The sequence below is a fragment of the Elaeis guineensis genome, chromosome 1 (assembly GCF_000442705.2).
Source record: "Elaeis guineensis isolate ETL-2024a chromosome 1, EG11, whole genome shotgun sequence".
Lineage (NCBI taxonomy): Eukaryota > Viridiplantae > Streptophyta > Magnoliopsida > Arecales > Arecaceae > Elaeis > Elaeis guineensis.
In genome coordinates, this window is record NC_025993.2 from 153,305,502 (window position 1) to 153,324,440 (window position 18,939).

Here is an 18,939-nt window from a genome sequence, read left to right on the forward strand (position 1 = left end):
GTCATCTCTATTTTTTTTCTTTCCCCCTCATTGTATTCTGGAGATCAGGCCTAGCCCCTCTTCCTCTTTTATATAATTTTGATTTATATTAATAAATTAGTATGAGTTCATGCCAAATTCTCCACCATTACAAGATGGTTTTTATTTTTACAAAAAAAAAAAAATTCAATATCTCCTATCTTTTATTTATTTATCTCCCAATCTATTTTATGTTATAAAAATTATTTTTGAGAAATATAAATTATTTTTTAAAAACTTTAAAAATATGCCGTGTCAAATGAACCGTGTCTTGGGCTGGTACATGGATCATGCCAGACCTGAGCTGCAGGCTGCCAAACCTCCAACCCAATCCGGCCTTTAAAATAATACGGCCTGTTACCGTGCTTGACAGACCATGCCAGATACCATCCAGTTCGTGCCAGGCCGGGCCGTCTGATGTCCGATTCTAACTCCTGCAGTAGCAGCAATTCAAGGGTGACACGTAAGGACCCAAGAGAACGCCACCGTAAACGGACCCACCGCAGAAACCGATCGAGATGCGGCAGGCCCATGCAGCAGTGCGATGACAGCAGCACACACGAAAGCCAAGGGCAAGCCACTGCGAGCGGATCCACAGCAGAAACCGAGATCCCATCGCATAGAAAATTTTTTAAAAAAATAAAATCCTAACTTTCCAGCTTTTTTTAACGCATCCATGTCATCTCCACCGTCGTCTCAACCCGTGTCCGTTTGAATGCCTGAGATGGGTGCTGGATGGGGATCAGACGTACTCCCCGGCCATTCTTACTTGAGAAAAAGAATGACGGCAGAAGATTCATGGCTCACCCGATTCTCTTTTGACCTCCATATTTTTTAAAAAATCAAAATAAAAATCATATCTTTCATAACGTTGTTTATAAAATCTCTAGCATATAAGAATAATAATACAAACATAAACAAAAATAAAAATTAATCATATAATAATCAGATCAAATATGATTCAAATCTAAATGCTTAACAATAAGGTTAGAAAGATGGCTCCCATACCATAATTTAAAAAAATATCTCAAGCAAAATAATTTTATACAGAGAAAATATTGATGACGCATACTTCCAACCATAATTGTTCAAATATTTGATTAATACCTATCCACAAACCTCCATAGAAACCACTCGTCGGTGGATACCATAAGCTGGAATGGGCTAAACTAAGGATCCTTATCAAACAACTAAGACATCAACGGTTTTCTTCCATCCTGAAAATCTCTCTTCATAAGCAAAGATGGTTGGTAATTTATGTACAACCAAAAGTTATCCAAGTACTAAGATATCATCTATGTGAGCCACGGATAGAAACATGTCTAACAGTCGGAAGAAAATTGGGAAAACATGTTGTATCGTGTAGGAAAGATATCAAATGCACATTACTCACTCTGAATCCACCAAACTGTTGATTGCATGCTAAGAAAAATGCCTTGTTCATCAATTTTGTTGCATACCATAATACTAACCTGATTGCCCTGCCGCTTGAGCCTTTAGGAAGGCCAAGCCCCAAAGCTGCCTGCAAGAACTAGTGCCTTTTCGATTATTGCAGCTTTGAAAGCAGACAGCATGCTTGCTTTGTCTTCAAGCATAGAATAAGTCAGTGACAACAAGTTTCACACATAAACACATATAACAAAATACATACCTGCATATTTTAGTCTACTCCACCGCACATTATATAATAACTATTATCATGATAAATAACATTAACGGCATATCGTAACAATTTATTATACTGTACACCCACACCTCTGCCTTTTTATTCAAATACATGTATAGGGGTAAAATAAAACTTAGTCCACCAATACTTGGGTAACGAAAAGGTTGAAGACAATCTTTGGACATCATAATCTTAAAAATCTGATAGTTCAATTCCACCAACACCGCCACTGCACACATTAGTATATCTGACACACTTGTGGAAGTTGCTGCATGGTTCAAATCAAGCATTTGTAGAACTATCTCCTATTGCCTTAAGTGCTAACATTAGCTTTATTTATAAATAATTTATGGGTCTTTATATGAGGATCCCTGCAGGTTCCTGAGCATCCCTTGATTTAGGTTTGTTATCCATTGATATTTGCCAAATTGTCCAATGTAACAGAGGACAATGCTTGCGATCGAACCACGTTTCTATCCTTAGCCTGTTGTCTACATGAAGCGCTCAGCATTGTTGTCACCTGCATTACTTCTCTTCAAATTTAAATAGAAAGAATGCTCTCAAGTAAAATTAACCTTTTAAGATAAGGGAGTTTGCTCTTATCATACCTTTTGCGCTTACTCTTCAGAGCACTGGATGAAGATGGATTGTTGTGCCAGTTCCTTTTCCTTTGGTTGATGAACCAGTTATTGATCTGCTTTAGTTGTAGTCCTGTTTCCTGCACTAACCGTGCCTTGTCGTCCTCCTGGAAGCATGCAAAGCATATGAGAGATTTTCGAAGTCAGTGATGGACCACCAAACCAGTATGATGCCAAAGAAGGGGGGAAAAATGATTTGTAATAATAAAACAAATGTAGAAGGATCCAAGGAAAATAGATTACAGCAAATAAGCCAGAGGAAGCTCTTCCTAGTCTGTAATTAGATTGGAGTGACAAAGGCTAACTATTGATCTCTTCACTTACTGTTGGGTATGGCCACTTAGAATGGGACTGCCACCAAGCCTTTAAAGTAGAAGTGGTATCCCCTGGGAGTTTTCCAGCTCTTCGCTTGCGTAGAATCTCCTCCCTTATGTCTACAATTTTCTCTTTGTACCCCTACAAATTTAAAATCTTCGATCAGCAATCTATCCTTGAATGCAGCCCTACAAAATGTTTCCTTTTTACCTGTTTCAGTTCATGCTTCAGCTCTTGCCTTACACGATCCATCAAGGACCGTTCACTCTCTGTTGGAATAAGGGGACCAAATCCCATGCTATCGGATCCATCTCCCAAGCTTCCATCAAACAAGTTCGTGTCACTGTCTGCCTGGTCATCATCATCATCAGACATAGTAGCGCCTGTGCCTTCACCGGGAGAGACACCTGTCATACCGACACATTTTAAAACAATCAATGCTCTTCAGTATTCCTCACCATAACAGTGGGTAGATGAGTCATAAAGAATGCGTAACTGGTAAATCCACCATGAACTTGTAAAGACAGCACCATTGGCTACATAGTAAGTCCATCTAGCATATCTTAGTCAAAGATCAAAAGAAATTTGGCAGCTTATCACATCCACTCCTAGCAGAAATACAGGAAGAAGATTATTTGATGCAAGACTGCAGAAAACATCTAAATTGGAAAGAAATGGCACAGGAACAGGCTGTTTCTAAAATGGTGCATAGTGCCACAACGTTCTTCGATCATGACACTTGCTGGAGATGACATAAACATATCAGGCTTTTATGGGAGATTTGTCAGCATATTCTTCATAAAGTTACGTATTAAGATGATGAACAAAATCAGGCTTTTATAGGAGAATTGCAGAACAAGAAAATATTTGAATTTGTTTTATCTAAACAATCACATTAAACGTTAAAGTATGCTAGGTGGAATATGATGGGAAATAATTTCTATGGAGTCCAGAATGAAATGCATCGTTATTCTACTAATGCAAAATAAAAAAACTACTCCCGAGATTTAATTTCACAGATGACACGAATTCCTTCTAATAATTAGGCTCGTGTTGCTCAAAAAGAAAATTGTAATAATGAAATAGGATGTTACATGGGATAATGGGAGTATAACTTGTCAGAGATGAATAAATTAATGATAGTAATACCCAGATTGCCATTAATATCATGTATTGCTGATTTTCACCCAAGAATATGTGGAATGCTAAGACGAAACCTTCTCAAATGATCTTCTGGAGAAATTTAGACTATCGATAATGTTATGAATGCAATTTTGAGGAAATACAATAAGAAACAACCAATAAAGATGGCAAAGCAACATAGATAAAAGAAGATAGATATAGATAAGGAAATATCAAACAAGTTCTCCATCATGTGCTATTGGAGTCAGAAGGAACCTACTTTCAGGTAGCTGTAAGTCCATATTTGTTGTAAATATGTTGGACAAAGAAAAAGATGCAGGCATCTGATATAAGCTAAGGAGAGAAGAAAATGAAAGGTTGGAAGAAAACCAATCTTTGGGATGAACTTGATGACTATGTTGCAGCAAAAAAAAACCATCTGATAATGAACATACTAAATATGGTATTTGCAAGGACTTTCAAAGGTAATATTAGTTAATAGAAGACCACAGAACTGAGTTGAAGAGTTGGTGAAGATGATAGGACAACTAAGATATCTGAGCAAGAATTTTTGCGTAGCTTGTAGCTGTCAAGGTTCTATCAATCTATAAATGACATCCAAAGAAGGCTGTGTAGATTAAGGTACGGATGGAACTATCTATATGTGGCTAGTACGCAAGCAAATTAAGAAACAGAATAAGTGATCATCTACATAAGCATTTGAGAAACAGAATAAGTGAACATCTACATAACTGAGTAAGAACTTTTGTGTCGCTTGTAGCTGTCAAGGTTCTATCAATCTATAAATGACTACTGAAGAAGGCTGTCCAGATTAAGGTACGGATGAAACTATCTATATGTGGCTAGTACGCAAGCAAATTAAGAAACAAAATAATTGATCATCTACATAAGCATTTTAAGCATGATGACATTTTCAACTAGTAATATGGAGAAGAGGCGAAAAAAATTGTCCACACTTGACAGTGTTTAACTGCCATTAAATAAGCCCTTGACTCTCTTTAAGTTATTATTTATGAAGTCCAAGACTAAGAAATTAGAGAATTAATTTGACAATTAAGGAAGATCAACATATTCTATATAAATGATTGATGGGTTGAGAAGATAACTAGTAAGACTAGAAATAAAACTGAGTAAAGTATGACACCAAGACCTAATTTTTAAGACTCAGTATAAGTTTGTGAAATTCTTTTTGTTTTGAAACTTTAGACCACTAGCTGATTGCAAATCATAAAAGACCTTGAAGATACATTAGTAGTTGTTCTGCAGTTAGTCCTAGATATGTCAGCGCAGCTTTGGAATTGCAAGTTATCCATGCAATGCCAGCTACATATATATTTAAATTAATTATCACATAGTTTAGGACCAAAAAAAAAAAAAAAACTGTTTTAGTGTCATGTATCTAAAAATGTTTTCAATCAATTTAGTAGTTATGTTCAACTACATCTTTGAGCTACTCATACGGAACCTTCAGTTTCATGTGCTTTAAATGCGACATTAAAATGTGGCATTAACGACATTGGATCCATAAGGCAAAATATGACTCAGGTGAGAAACTATTTAATAACGACAGCCAAGATAAACTTGCTACACTGGATCCACAGAGCCAGTCTGAATTTACCATAAAAAAGAAAATTAACATAGCAGTGCAAATAATAATTCTTCCTCGACATAGAATAATTTTTCAAGGATTTATGCCTTGGCACGCACCAGCATGCACAGACGATATGTGCCATTTTTGCCGGATATGGGCATGATAAAATGGTCCATACTGCTGTACCACGCATGCTGATTCATGTCTACTGGCATTGACTGACACAAAGCAACACCAAAGCAGATAGATTGAAATGAAACCCTGAACACATAATCAATACGGCATGATATGCACATTATTGCATGGTAGTGAACCATATCAACCCATGATCAGCATATGTATGGCATACAATATGTGAATCCTTATTATCTTTTGGATTATTTCACTTCTATAACACAAGTATTATGTTTATTGGGCTTAATCCTATTCACAAATCAAACATGAAAGTCACCTGTGAGGCTTTGTAGAGACTGTTCAAGCTCCCAGCAAGCCATTACTGCTTCCATTGCATGAACACGCACATGCTGCTGCAGTTGTTCTTTGAAGGAACAGAGTAGCAAGACATAATGTGTCTAACCAAAAGCAATATCAATAATCAGTATGCCAATAAATGATCCAAACAACAGATTTAAGAGAAGATTCGCGAGAAAGTATCATGATTCTTAATTAATATTGTATTAAAGAATGACCATATTGAGTTTCAGCATTTTCCCCTTCAGATTCTATTTGTCAACTTTCGAAACAAGAATGCGCTTGATCTTTTCTGAAAATATCATTCTCTATTTAGCAAAAATGGAAATACAGCCAGTCAACATATGTCTTATTTTTCCTCTTCAAGAAAGTAAACATGGTGGTATACTAGCTCTCTCTCTTTCATCAGCATTTTTTTGTCTATTTTGATTGCTTGATTCACTCATCTCTCCAGTCATGCGGCAATTAACATATCTAAATTGATTAAAGTTTCAATTGAAAAATTTAGATTGGTAGAAATATTAAATTTAGAATCTTCCATTTCCATCCAGTAATATTTCCAATTTTAAGTCTTTCCCGCATGGTAATCCAATTAATATATTTGATTTCTTTAGATGCAATAATTCGTATAAATGTAATTTAAAATTTTGTTTTCTTTTTGCCCTAAAATGTGCATTGGACATGCTTGGTTGCCTGTTTCTATAAGAGCCAAGCTCAAGTTCAATGGAGTGATGTAAATATAGAGAGATTTTCAACATTATTTCCCATCATTATATTTGTTTCACCATCACACAATGCATTAGGACATTAACCTTGGACAAATTTAATAACAAACTTCATCCATAGTTACATCACCAATAATATTTACCATCCTGCAACACAAGCATATGCCAATTAACAAATCTAAAATGTGTATATTATAGACATATAAGCATGCAGAGTTGCTAATGGTGAAACCAGTAGTTTAGTTCATAAATAGGAAAATAGGATTCATTCCAAACTATGATTTATATTTTTAACACAAGGTTCATTTCTGGATTTATTTCGCACAAACATAAACAACAGCTTTGCTCTCTTTTGAATTAGGACTTGAAGCATATCCACTCTCTGACACAAGCTTTGAGGCTTCTCTCATAATAACAACTTTGACAACATCTTGAATTGCGCCTTCTCCTTGACCAAGCTCTATGTTTCATTATAAATTTCACTAGTAATTCAACTCAACTTTGTCCCTTAAGATGTATGATGCTCATGCATATCTTCCATGGCTACTTGAAGTCACATATTTTAATGTCATTATCAAAATTCTTGCCCTCCAAAAAATTTCACAAAACCACTTCATTGTGAAACCTTCCCACATGTCCATGCCAAAAAGATCACAATCTGCCTTCATCACCAACTAGTGTTTAGTTGAGTGGCATGGCTAAATTTCATGGATGCACTTAGAGAACCTCCCTCGACACTCATGACCATATATAACAAAAATATACCCTCTATTTTCACTCCAATTGCAATCAAAGAATACCTATACCAATCAGTTTATTTGTATTCCTTGTAAAGATGATGTTCTTTAAACCTAACTGAAAGCTGACAACAGACACCTCTATCTTCACTCCAATTGCAATCAAACAATACCCATATCAATCATTTTTTTTGAGTTCTTTGTAAGGATGATGTTCTTTATGCTAGATTCTACTAAGATTGGTGAATTCCAAAATCTGACACCCTATGCCGGCATGTGTTTAGTCTCACATTGCTATTGGATAGATCTTGACTACTTATATAGGGTCAAGAAATCAAATAATACCTTCTGACTAATCTTTTTAGATGAGATCCTGAGTCATTACAAATGGTATTAGAGCGAACTCTGCCCATGGCCTATATAGATTAGGGGACACTGCAGCACACGCCCATTAGGGCTGACCATAGGCCAATCATGGTGCTTGTAATTAGATTTAAATGGATTTGGATCCTTAGCCTATCGAGGACATCAGGGCTTAAATGGAGGATGTGAGGATCTGTACAGACATATATTTAGTCCCACATCAACTACGCATTGGATAAAACTTAAGGACTTACACAAAGCCAAGGGATCCAAATAACACATTCTAGCTAGCCCTTTTGGGGGAGGCCCTAGGTCGTTACACGAAATGAAAGAGAAGAGAACATCCACCAAGCTTGATTAGCTGCCTTTAGACCATGATATATATGTATATTTATATTAACAAATGAACTGACAACTCCAGTAGATGTCTACGAACAAAAAATTGGAATATATGTATATTTCTAATCTAGGGGCACCATCAGATCTTCAACAGTCCTACAAGCACTAGCTAAATTGTGAGAATACATCACAAATATACCTCATGACTACAAATAGCATAATCATGCACTCACTTTTGTTGACCTATCCCAAGAGTTAATATACAACTCAATAGCAATGGAGTATCTATCTTCGAGAAACAAGGTACAAAGATAGTTCAGAAATTCTACGATAAATTTGCCATCCAAGATAGCCATTATCTTTTATTTTAGGTTGTTGGAGATATGCAGCTTAAAACACATTCTGCAAGGTTTTAAATATCAATATAGATTCCCATACTGTTTTGCCATTGGATCACTATGGTACTAGTATGGTACCAATACTGATGGTACATACAAAAACTATCAGCTTTTAAAAATTGAAAACCCACCAAAACCAACTAATGTAGTCGGCATGATACCGTGGGTACATGCTAGCATGGTTGTTTCGGCACCAGGCTCCTATATCAGCATTGATTTCATGCCATAATGGTGTGATACCAATTGTACCACCTATTTCAGCAATTTTTGAAACCACGGTATTTTGCAAATTAAATAATTGGCCTTTCTGCTAAGCATATGCATTAAGTCAAACATTCACCCTCATGTATGTGTTATTGCCTCAATATCCTTGGCACGCCTTAACTTGCAGTGGAGAACCATTAAGACCTAACAACTTGTCATCAATTGGCTGAGAAGAAATAACTAAGGAATATTATTACATAGCTATTTGATTTGGGCATTTTGCATATGGAATACATTATATAGCCATTTGCCTTATATTGTATGTTTAGTAAATGATACAAATTATAAGGTATCTTAAGTAACAAACCCGACCACAAAAAAAAAAAACCATAATGCCCATGGTATATTAACTAAAACCCCTTGATTTGTGTATCATTTAATATGACACTATTTAGAACACCTTGTTTTTATTAGGGAATTCCAATCAATAACACTACTACAAATTTAACGGCATATTCAAATAAACAGCGCCACTTATGCACTATTTGGTTGTGAAATATATAGAAGTAGTTTGTTAAAGTCACTGGAGAAACAATTGATGATTTTTGGAAAAGGACAAATTTACCCCATTCAAAAGGAGTCAATCCTAATTCAACTTAAATAGGAATGCTTTGACTGATTAATGATTGAACAAGCACATCTATTTTTTTAAGCATGGTTCGCCATACCACCCCATATGGGGCGTACCATACCATACCGATACACTATACCAATCCATACTGACACTATCATATTGGTACGCCATACCAACCCATACTGACACTACTGAACCATACCATACCACATACCAACATTATAATGGAATTTTACTACGGGATGTAGTATTGAGATGGCAAACCATGTTTTTAAGCATAACTCAAACACCAAAAAAGACAAATTTGCTTTAGTTCTCAATTAGCCATTCAAAATCTCTTTTTTTTAACTCATAATACCAATGAAATTCTCCAACATGTTATGTTGATTGATCCAATTGATTCAATGCTATTTTGGAGCTTAAGCTGTCAAATTATTGATGTGCCATGCAATCCTAGTCCATTTAAGGACTCGTTTGGTTGATGGAAAGTGGAGGAGGGAAGAGGCAGTTCCTGAGAAGTGAAGAGGGGGCCTCTTGTTTGGTTGGAGTTTTAAAAGGAGAGAGAGTGAGAAAAACTCTTCCCATGAAAAGTCACTTTCTACATTTTATAAAAAGTAGAAACCCATGGGAGGGATGGATTTTGGCACTTCCCATGGGATGAAAAGTGGTGGTACTTTTTTCTTTCCCAAAATATCCTTTTAAGATCAACGGTCAAGATTTTTCAAAATATCAATGGATGGTTAAGATGAAATATTGAACAGTGATATAATATTATATTAATATTATCTTAATATTTATATGAATATAATATTAATATCAATATCAATATTATAATATTAAGTATATTTTAATATTATTTTAATATTTTCATTAATATAATATTTTTATTAATATTAATATAATATTTATATTAATATATTGATATTTATATTAATATAATATTATATTTGATATTATATAAATTTATTATATTAAATATTAATATTATATTAATATAATATTAACATATATTAGTATTATATTAATATAATAAATTATTATGGCCTTATGTTATATTATAATAGATTAATATTATATTTATATTAATATAAATATAATATTTATATTTATATAAAATTTAGGAATAAAAATGTATGGTTTTATATCTACCATGGGTATAATAAGTATTTTACACCATTTTCACAGCAAAATCAATGCTCAACCAAACATAAGCTACTCTACAATAAGTCACTTTCTCATGGTCAACCAAACATGCCAAAATCCTATTCTCAGAAAGTAACTTCTCTGAAAGTTAGGAAGTTACTTCCTGGGAAGAAAAATTCTTCCCGTGAACCAAACGAATCCTAAGAGATTGGAGAACTATAGTTTGCCAGCAAGCTCCTATGGCCCTAAAATGCAATACCTAAGAGTATTTCTTGATGCACTTGTTTATGTGTTGATTCCTTTTCCTTTGCATTCTAAAAAGAAGTATGTTAAGAAGTATTCTCTAGCCCCAATCGAAGTCTTGAAGTCTTGACAATCATTACTGATCCTTAGTTTTTGAAATGATGCACCTAAAAGCACACTCATATTTATTTGTTAACAAATAAATACCATGGACAAGATAATTCACTACGATCATATAAATTGCAAAGGGTAAAGACAGCAATATACAACAAACTTGAGGTCTAAACTAATCCTTTTTCCACACTTCCAATACCCTCCCCCCCACCGGACCCTCCACAAAAATTTTTGACATGCTTATAGTCCCATCTCTCTCATATGCCTTCATCACATACTAAGCACATATTCTTACACTCTTTTACAAGCAAGCAATAGGAATTCCTTGTTACTCAAGTAAGCAAGAACTTTTCTCACAAGTAGCTAAATAACGATTAAACAAAATAGGAATGTGATCCTTAAGCTTCCACACAGTCTTAAAATGCAATCTTTTATAACTTACAGCATTCATCAAACTTAATCTTTGTCCATCAAAAACTTTACCGGTATTGATTCGTTACATCTGTCCTCCATGCATTTTGTATAAAGGGATATCAAATAAGAAAATTTTTATCAGCATATAATATTTCTCAATTTACTCAAATGAACTTCAAGGTGATTTTAGAGGCTAACATTTTTGCAAGCTTTGCCACCTTGATCCCTTGCTCAAGTCTACCCCAATGCCTACAGCTATTCCAAATTCAGTAAGCCCTAACCATACTGAAAAATGTTGATTGTGTATAATAAGTAAATGTGTTAAACAAAACCAACCCCATAATGAGTTTATTATGGATGCTAACAGGCCAATTTGATTTGATGAGTTACCAAGCCAAGGACATTTTAGGTTGGGTTTGGATGATGAAATGAGCCCAAAAGGTAAAACACATCTATATTTTACCGGCCATCTTTAGCTCAACCCTACAAGAATAGCCAGCCCTTATTGTATTTATATAAAATCATAATAAAGTCTTATCATGAGAAACATTATTAGGTTCAAGTGATATTTGATTTAGGTTTAAAAATGGAAAAGGAAAAAGTGTGACACATTGCATTAAATATATAAGTTGTAGAAACTAGGTTTGACTTGGGTCACATTGGATTTGTTGGATTAGTCCTGAGCTTGGATCTTTAAGCCCAACTTAAATTAGGTAACACTATGTTGAGTTGTCGATCAATTCAAATCCCCAAGATAAATAAAGCTCAAAGTTGTTGTTCAACAATCACTAAATTCTTCAGGAACATCAAGTTGGTGTAGAGGGATTTTAATTTAGTTGTTAGGAGTGTAAAAGTCCTCATAAGCTTTGTTTTATGTTTTGTCATGAACTAGAATTAAGAGACCGATCCCATATATTTACAGCACCTTCAGATTCCTTCCTCCATTATAATCCTGTATTGTTAATATTTACTCCCTTCCAACCAAAATTCGCCATCTTGATACCAGACCCCATACATGCACCATACTGTTACAGCATCGGCACACAGTTCGATATGGTGCAAGATAGTATATCTAGTGTTGATACAATACGAGATATTGTACTAGTATGAGACTGGTATAGTATAATATGACGTGTATTGGACGGTTCGGCCTAGTACGGCATTCCATGCTTCCAACCATAGGAAACTTGTTTATTCTTTCATTGGATTGTTTGTTTGGTAAAAAGAATGCTACACAGGAAATGGGGACAATTAAGCACAATTTTTTATAACACCACTGGAGGAGTTATGATCGCTGGCGATGCAACAGGCACCTTGATTAAGAAAAAACAATTAGAAAAACATAAGTGTGTAGAACAATTAGATCATGCAGCAAGAAGAGACATGTAAGCACATAACAAGAGAATATCATGGTGTGTGACTACACTTTTGCCATGACACTAGCAATTATCATTTGACTATTGGTTCAAAAAATTAGGGAGTTGGCCAAATCATGCAATATATTTTAACTGAACTAATCGAGCAATATCTGTCTTACTTAGCATCATAAACTCCTTTAGTCTGAGAGGGCTATGGGAAGAAAGGGACATGTCTTGTCTTACTGAGCCTTTAAGATAATGCAGAAACCAAGACCCAGCAGTGGGATAAAGTGTGCTAAGTTAATGTAACATGAGCTGAGAATATGGACAAATTACAGAATTTTTGCACAGAAAATGGAAACAACCAATGTGATGATAGCATGCAGAATTTCTGAAGAAAGGACATGGCTTGTCTTATTGAGCCTTTAAGATAACACAGAAACCATAGCCCAGCAGCAGGATAAAGCGTGCTAAGTTAATGTAACACGAGCTGAGAATGGGGACAAATTACAGAATTTTTGCACAGAAAATGGAAGCAACCAATGTGATGGTAGCACGCAGAATTTCTATCATCAATAATAAACTTGAAATTCTACATCATGGAAAAGCAACTGGCCAAGCACAAAAAGAAGTGTCTAAAGGTGTATTATATTGCATATGTCAGACCTGATTGTCTACGAGATATTTGTGTTAGAAGATCTCTTACAAGGATGTTCGGGGATGAAGGTCTTAAGAATAGTAATGGCATTGTAATCATTATTAGATGCACCAACAACATCGATGTAAAGCAACACAACAATAGGAGAACCATTAACAAGAAAATAGGGGACAGTCAACAATGGCTGAACAACATCATTCTTGCAAATAATCAAGGAAAGTTGGAGTGGCATAATGAATACAATTTACAACTGAAGTCTGTACACTTTTCCTTGACAAGAATAAGAATATATTATAGTCAATGCTTATGACCCTGAACTTATACAACTTTGTAGCTACATTCGACTACCATTTCTTGGTCTTCATGGTTGGCTTTTCCTGCCTAGTATACATGTAATAGATAATACCTGATATCATAAGCTAATTGATATTCTGTCTAATACGGCAGGGGACAAAACTCTTTCCTAATTGAAAGAATGTATTGTACTGAAGGTAAAGCAGGATGCAAAAAATTAAAGAGAAAGGTCTTTAATGACAAATTTAAACGAACCACCATGGTGTCACCACACTAGAGGAATGTTGATATATTGTTCACAAGTAAAAGATTTGTTCAAAGCAGGATTCAAGGAAACATCACAAAATGATACAGGGTGTAGATTGTTAAATATGTCGATATTGATTGATATCAAAATTTTGTGGTATTCACTTAGGCTGTCCCTTCACAATGATTCATCTAAAGAATGAGTTCAATTTATACATTTCTTAGCATACTTCTCCATATTATAGGCACACACATATACATATATAGATACATACATAATGAAAAGGAACTTCAATCAGAGGACCGTTCACCAAAACCAACCTTTAGTTGTAATCTTGCCATAGTGATGAATGAAAAGTGAGATGTTTTAGGCAATTGTGCTCCCATTTTCAACACCTGAAAACTTTAGCATTCTGTATTTGCTCATGAGTTAAAAGCCATCTGTTTTAAAATTGTTTTCCTTGATATATGATAAGATTAAAAGTTAGCCAGAAATAACTCTAACATGACGATCTAATATTTACCCCAGAGGCATGCCTTCTCGAGGCAGACGTCATTGCTAATGTGCTATGTTGAATGCAATACTAAGATTGGACTACAGTATGTGTTTCGACATGATTCATGGGCAGTCAATAAGAATCACAGGGTGGATAGGTATATAGATACGCAGAAGATGAGAAGAATGAGGCAGGGAAAGTTAGCATAGCTGCAAGCGTCAAGCAAACTTAGAAGACTAAAGAGAAGAGTCAAATCTCATACACGAGCTAAGCAAATGTTTGCCTTAAGCAAGCATCCAGAATATATAACTAACGGAAAACTCTTCTAGACAGATACCTCAAAAATCCGTATTCCCAATCTTATGTTGCGATACAATCCAAAGGAGAAAAAAGAGAGAAAGAAGGAAACGAAAGAAAAACAAGAGCTTTCTTCCTTTTTTTTTCTTCATTAAATGCTTCTGACAACTAAAACCAGAGCTTTCTAACGGTTCTCGATCCCATATCTCTTCTACAAGAAGAAACAACAAAATAACCATTTTCAAATAGCTGACAAACAAAAAACATTAAATTTCTTGAGAGAGACATCAAAAAGAGATGGATTGAGAAAGAAACGAAGGAAGATGGATTAGAAAGAAGAGAAGGCGAAGAAAAGAAAAGAAAAAGAAATTACCATGAACTGATCGAGCTCCTTGTCGTCTCCGAGCATCTGATTGCCGTGTCCGAGAACTGAGTACTTGGCCACCACGTGCTGAGATTGGGCCAGCTGAGCGTCAATCCGCGGCAGCTGGTCCACCGGCGTCGCGATCCGGAGGCACGCCACGTGCGCCGACAGCAGCTGCTCGTACAGCGGATGCCCCAGTATCTCCGCCTTGTACCTCGCGTTCTGCCACGAACCCTCTCCAACATGCTCCCCCGCCCCACCACCACCAGCGCCGCCGGCTACCCCCTGCACGCCTGCCTCCCCTTCCCCCATCTCCGCTCCGCCGTGGGCCTGCTGGCCACTCCCCCCGGCATCGGTGGAGATCGCAGCGGCGATCATGGAGTCGCTGGACACAGGCACCTCGTCATCGCTCCCGCTCCGCTGCAGGATCGCTGGCCGCGGCCACTGGCCCACGCCACCGCCGGAGGTGGTGGCTCCGCCCGCCGGCGACGCCGATGAATCGGAGGTCGTCTGGAGATGAAGGAAGCTCCCGTCCACGTACTGGTGTCCCTGCTGCCGTAGAATTGCGCTGTTGAGCCACGTCGGGCCCCTTCCCCCGGCGAGCGGCGGCTTCCCGGCTGCCTCGGCCACGAGGCGGTCTTTAGCAGCGGGGGAGGCATCGGAGGAGGAGGAAGGCTGGCCTCCAAGCTGGTCCATCGTTCCGAGCACCACCGGACCATCCCCCAAACGCTGCTCCGCGTACTGCAACAGGTGGTTGTGGAACGCCATCCGCTGACCTGCCCACCCTCATACACCGCCCGGTGCCGCAACTGCCGTTAACACCCCCCCCCCCCACCCCACAACCACCCCTCTGCTCCCTCTTCTTGGCGATACAGAAAAAGAACGAGAGCGAGAGGACGTCGAAAACTCGCAAGCCACAACGAGTCGACGACGATAACGAGAGGTCGCTATAGCAGCTACAAGAAGAAGGACGACGGGAGGACCATTAGTTGCTGTTGGTGGCTGCTAGCCATTTGTTTATTTAAATTAAAAAGAAAATTCGCTTTTTCTATAAATTATAAATAATTAATTGAGATTTTTATCACATGATTAAAAAAATCCAAAATATCGGTTAAAATAATACTTACGATATCGCAGATTGGGTCGAGGTCGAGGACGGTTTCCTGGTACCCGCTCGGGGTTTCCGAACACCGCTTTCCTGCTCCAGGCGCCCGATCGGACGGTGGACGGCGCTCGCGCGTCGTAATTTAAACATAAAGTGGGGTGGGGGGGGGGGGGGGTGGGGGTGGCGGGCGCCGAGAGGTAATGCACAGGGATTCACCGGCAGGTGATGCGAGGGATTGATAAATATACTCCTTTTTAGTCAGCGCACGCGATTCTGTGTCTGGAAAGGGAGTAAGTTTTATGAGGTAATAAGAATAATGGCGGTGATGTAATAAAGAAGGACGGGGATTAGTGGGAAAAGGGCGCGAAGGGTGGGGGGAGAGAGATCTTGGGGGTTCTCGTTCCATCAGTTCTGGACAGTGACGGCAAGGTCACGTGGCGAAAGGAGGGATTGGAGTGGGGGAGGACCACTGGGGTAGGGGACCGCGGTAGGAGCACGCCTGAGTGCGTGGACCAGTTATTGTGAGACACGTAAGGTGGGGCCCGCGCGAATTTGACTTTGGAGTGGGTTTGCTCAGGGCCGGCTCCACCTCTTTGCTGTCTGGGGCGCCGCCGGCTTAAATACGCCTTCTAGCGTCCTTCCGCCGCCGCGTGGTCCCAGTAATGCCGTTACGGTGTTTCGTAAAATATCTGTTAACCGTTACGGTGTCAGTGATTGTGATTTTTAAATTTTTCAGTAAAAAATTTTCTAAAATAACCCATTTCTTATTCATGTCTTTTTCTTTCAAGAAATCACTTATATATGCCGCACATGCACGCATAAATCTGTACCTTATTATTTTTTGTTACAATTATATTTGAATTTAAATTCTTAAGAAAATAAAATGAGATAGTTTTTCTAAAAATGTTAAACATTGGAAAGACAAGGCGCGGCTATTTTTTTTTAAAATATTTATTTCTTCCAGCAAATATATTCTATTTAAGCAGCTTATGCTTTTGGATATTTTTATGTCACATAAATACCATAAATATTTTCATATTATTTTTATTAAATAAAAGATATGTCATCCCTTCGTTGCAATATAACTATACTTTGATATTGTTGCATTATAAGAATAATGCCTCCCTAACTAGCCGATATAAAGTTAAAGAAAACTTAATATGAACTTTTTTTTCGTGAACAATCATAATAAATTGCTTGAGATTATAAATGTACAATAATCTTATTGTATAGTCTATGCTACTGATTTTTTAAGAAATCTATATCCACTAAAACAACTTAACAAATTCAATTCCATCAAACAATTTATTGTAGCATCATGTAATTTTCAATAAGTTATCATCAAAAGGAAAGAAAGAAAGAAATGCTGCTCTTGCTCTCATAAAAAATAAAATAAAATACCTTTGCATTGATAATTAATATTACCAATTAAAAATATATTCTATTGCAATAATTTTTAATGCTTGGTCCGGATTTGAAAATAGTTAAATGTATGTTTGACCATAATAATTAAAAATATATTCATGATTCAGTGCAATTTTTTATCCTAAGATGATCCCAAGTGAACGATGGTGACAAATGAGAACCAGCAAGTTTTGGATTTTTTTTTTTTTTGGATAATAAGAGAGTAAGTTTGTTGAATGCCCGTTATATGGCGCTGTTTGTTAACGGGTATATTTGCTGATTTGAAGCCCGTGTGCACTCCGTCGAGTGAAGTGGCTTGATAGCTTGGAGGGTGATCCCTCTTTCCTGGCACCCACAGTCCCGCTCCAGCCACCGGCTCCGGATCCGGCTCGAACGTGGTCCAGTCACAGCCCTGTACTTCTATCCTCCTCCTGCTGCAGTGCTGGTGGTGGCGCGGTCCCCTCTCTCTTTCTCCCGTCTCGGTCCACCGCCGGGCCCCGGGTAATTAATTATTCCGACCCAAATTTACACCCAGCCTATGCTGCGTTCAAGGGCATATTCGTAATTACGCGGCACTCAGACGGGCCAGCTGATCCACATTTACTTAAATGTCCCCGATGGAGATTCATAACAACGGATCTGCCCTTCCCTCCGGATGGACAAATAGGAGTTGCAGTGTAGGGTATTTTCGCAATTAAGCTGCAATGCCGAGGTGGAACTGGCCCGTCTAACCTGGGGGGGTGGCAGGCGTGCCGCGTCGGTCTCCGTCGCTAGGTGCGCGTGGCGGCTTATTTCCACGCCCGCGGGACCCCGAGTGGCTTCTTTATTTTTTGGCTTATTCCCCAAACTGCCCCTCCGGGCGGCCGCGAGTGAACGGCCGATCGACACGTGTCGCGTTCGAAAGTTCGCCATTATGAGGAATCTGGCGGCAAAGCGGGGCATCCGCGTCGAGGTTTCGTGCGGCATCCGCTACGTCCCCGGACCAGCCGACGTGGCGGGCCCACCACGGACGCTAGCCACCCAATCAGGTCCCGCAACGTGGCATGGGTGAGGCAGGGCCGGTGGGTTGCCAGGCCCCGGTAGGAGGCGGGAGACTCGATACAACGGTTTTGGAAATCGGAAGCAGCTAGAGGAAAAGCTCTTCTGGGATACCTGATCATGTATTTGTTATGACTTATGAGACGTAATGATAGGTTAATTTATTTGGGTACATGTACAGTAGCAATAGGATATTTTGGAGATTGTAGGTCATGATCATAGTTGGCAGTTATTATTACGACTTTGATTAATTATATGGCCATGGTGATCTACTATTGCAACTCAGCTTTTATATATCATCATTAAGAATGACTTGGTAAATTAGCTTGCTAATGAAAGATTACGTCATGACGATCATATGATAGTTTCACTCATGGTATAAATAATTGTAATTAATTATATTCTTTCCTATATCAAAAAATGGTTGGAAAATGATATTTGTTTTACTTGCATCTTAAAAATATATTCCTTGGCAACCTGCTTTCTTTATAAAAAAAAAATTAAAAAACTTTTTACGTAATT

General features: G+C 37.8%; 1 protein-coding gene across 3 annotated transcripts; it reads right to left on the bottom strand.

Moving 5' to 3' along the window:
- Nucleotides 1-1,698: 1,698 nt before the first annotated feature.
- On the bottom strand, nucleotides 1,699-15,831 carry LOC105039079 (homeobox protein knotted-1-like 2). Of its 3 annotated transcripts, none has more exons than XM_010915070.3 (6): nucleotides 14,880-15,831; nucleotides 5,823-5,943; nucleotides 2,848-3,044; nucleotides 2,647-2,778; nucleotides 2,293-2,429; nucleotides 1,699-2,212 (listed from the first exon to the last, which is right to left on the bottom strand). In XM_010915070.3, exons 1-6 carry the CDS (start codon nucleotides 15,636-15,638, stop codon nucleotides 2,176-2,178), a joined length of 1,383 nt encoding a protein of 460 aa, XP_010913372.1. In that variant the 5' UTR covers nucleotides 15,639-15,831; the 3' UTR covers nucleotides 1,699-2,175. The 3 variants fall into 3 exon arrangements, with proteins under 3 accessions (XP_010913372.1, XP_010913371.1, XP_010913373.1); XM_010915069.4 differs by having other exon boundaries at nucleotides 1,699-2,217; nucleotides 14,880-15,816; XM_010915071.4 differs by having other exon boundaries at nucleotides 1,699-2,204; nucleotides 14,880-15,802.
- Nucleotides 15,832-18,939: the final 3,108 nt, after the last annotated feature.

What these genes read in the sequence shown, in the direction of transcription:
- LOC105039079 (XM_010915069.4), bottom strand. Translation starts at nt 15,638, where the DNA reads ATGGCGTTCCACAACCACCTGTTGCAGTACGCGGAGCAGCGTTTGGGG. An exon ending in TGAAGCATGAACTGAAACAG is followed by an intron (nt 2,779 to 2,847) that starts GTAAAAAGGAAA and finishes TTAAATTTGTAG; the next exon opens with GGGTACAAAGAGAAAATTGT. An exon ending in CTAAGTGGCCATACCCAACA is followed by an intron (nt 2,430 to 2,646) that starts GTAAGTGAAGAG and finishes GCATGCTTCCAG; the next exon opens with GAGGACGACAAGGCACGGTT.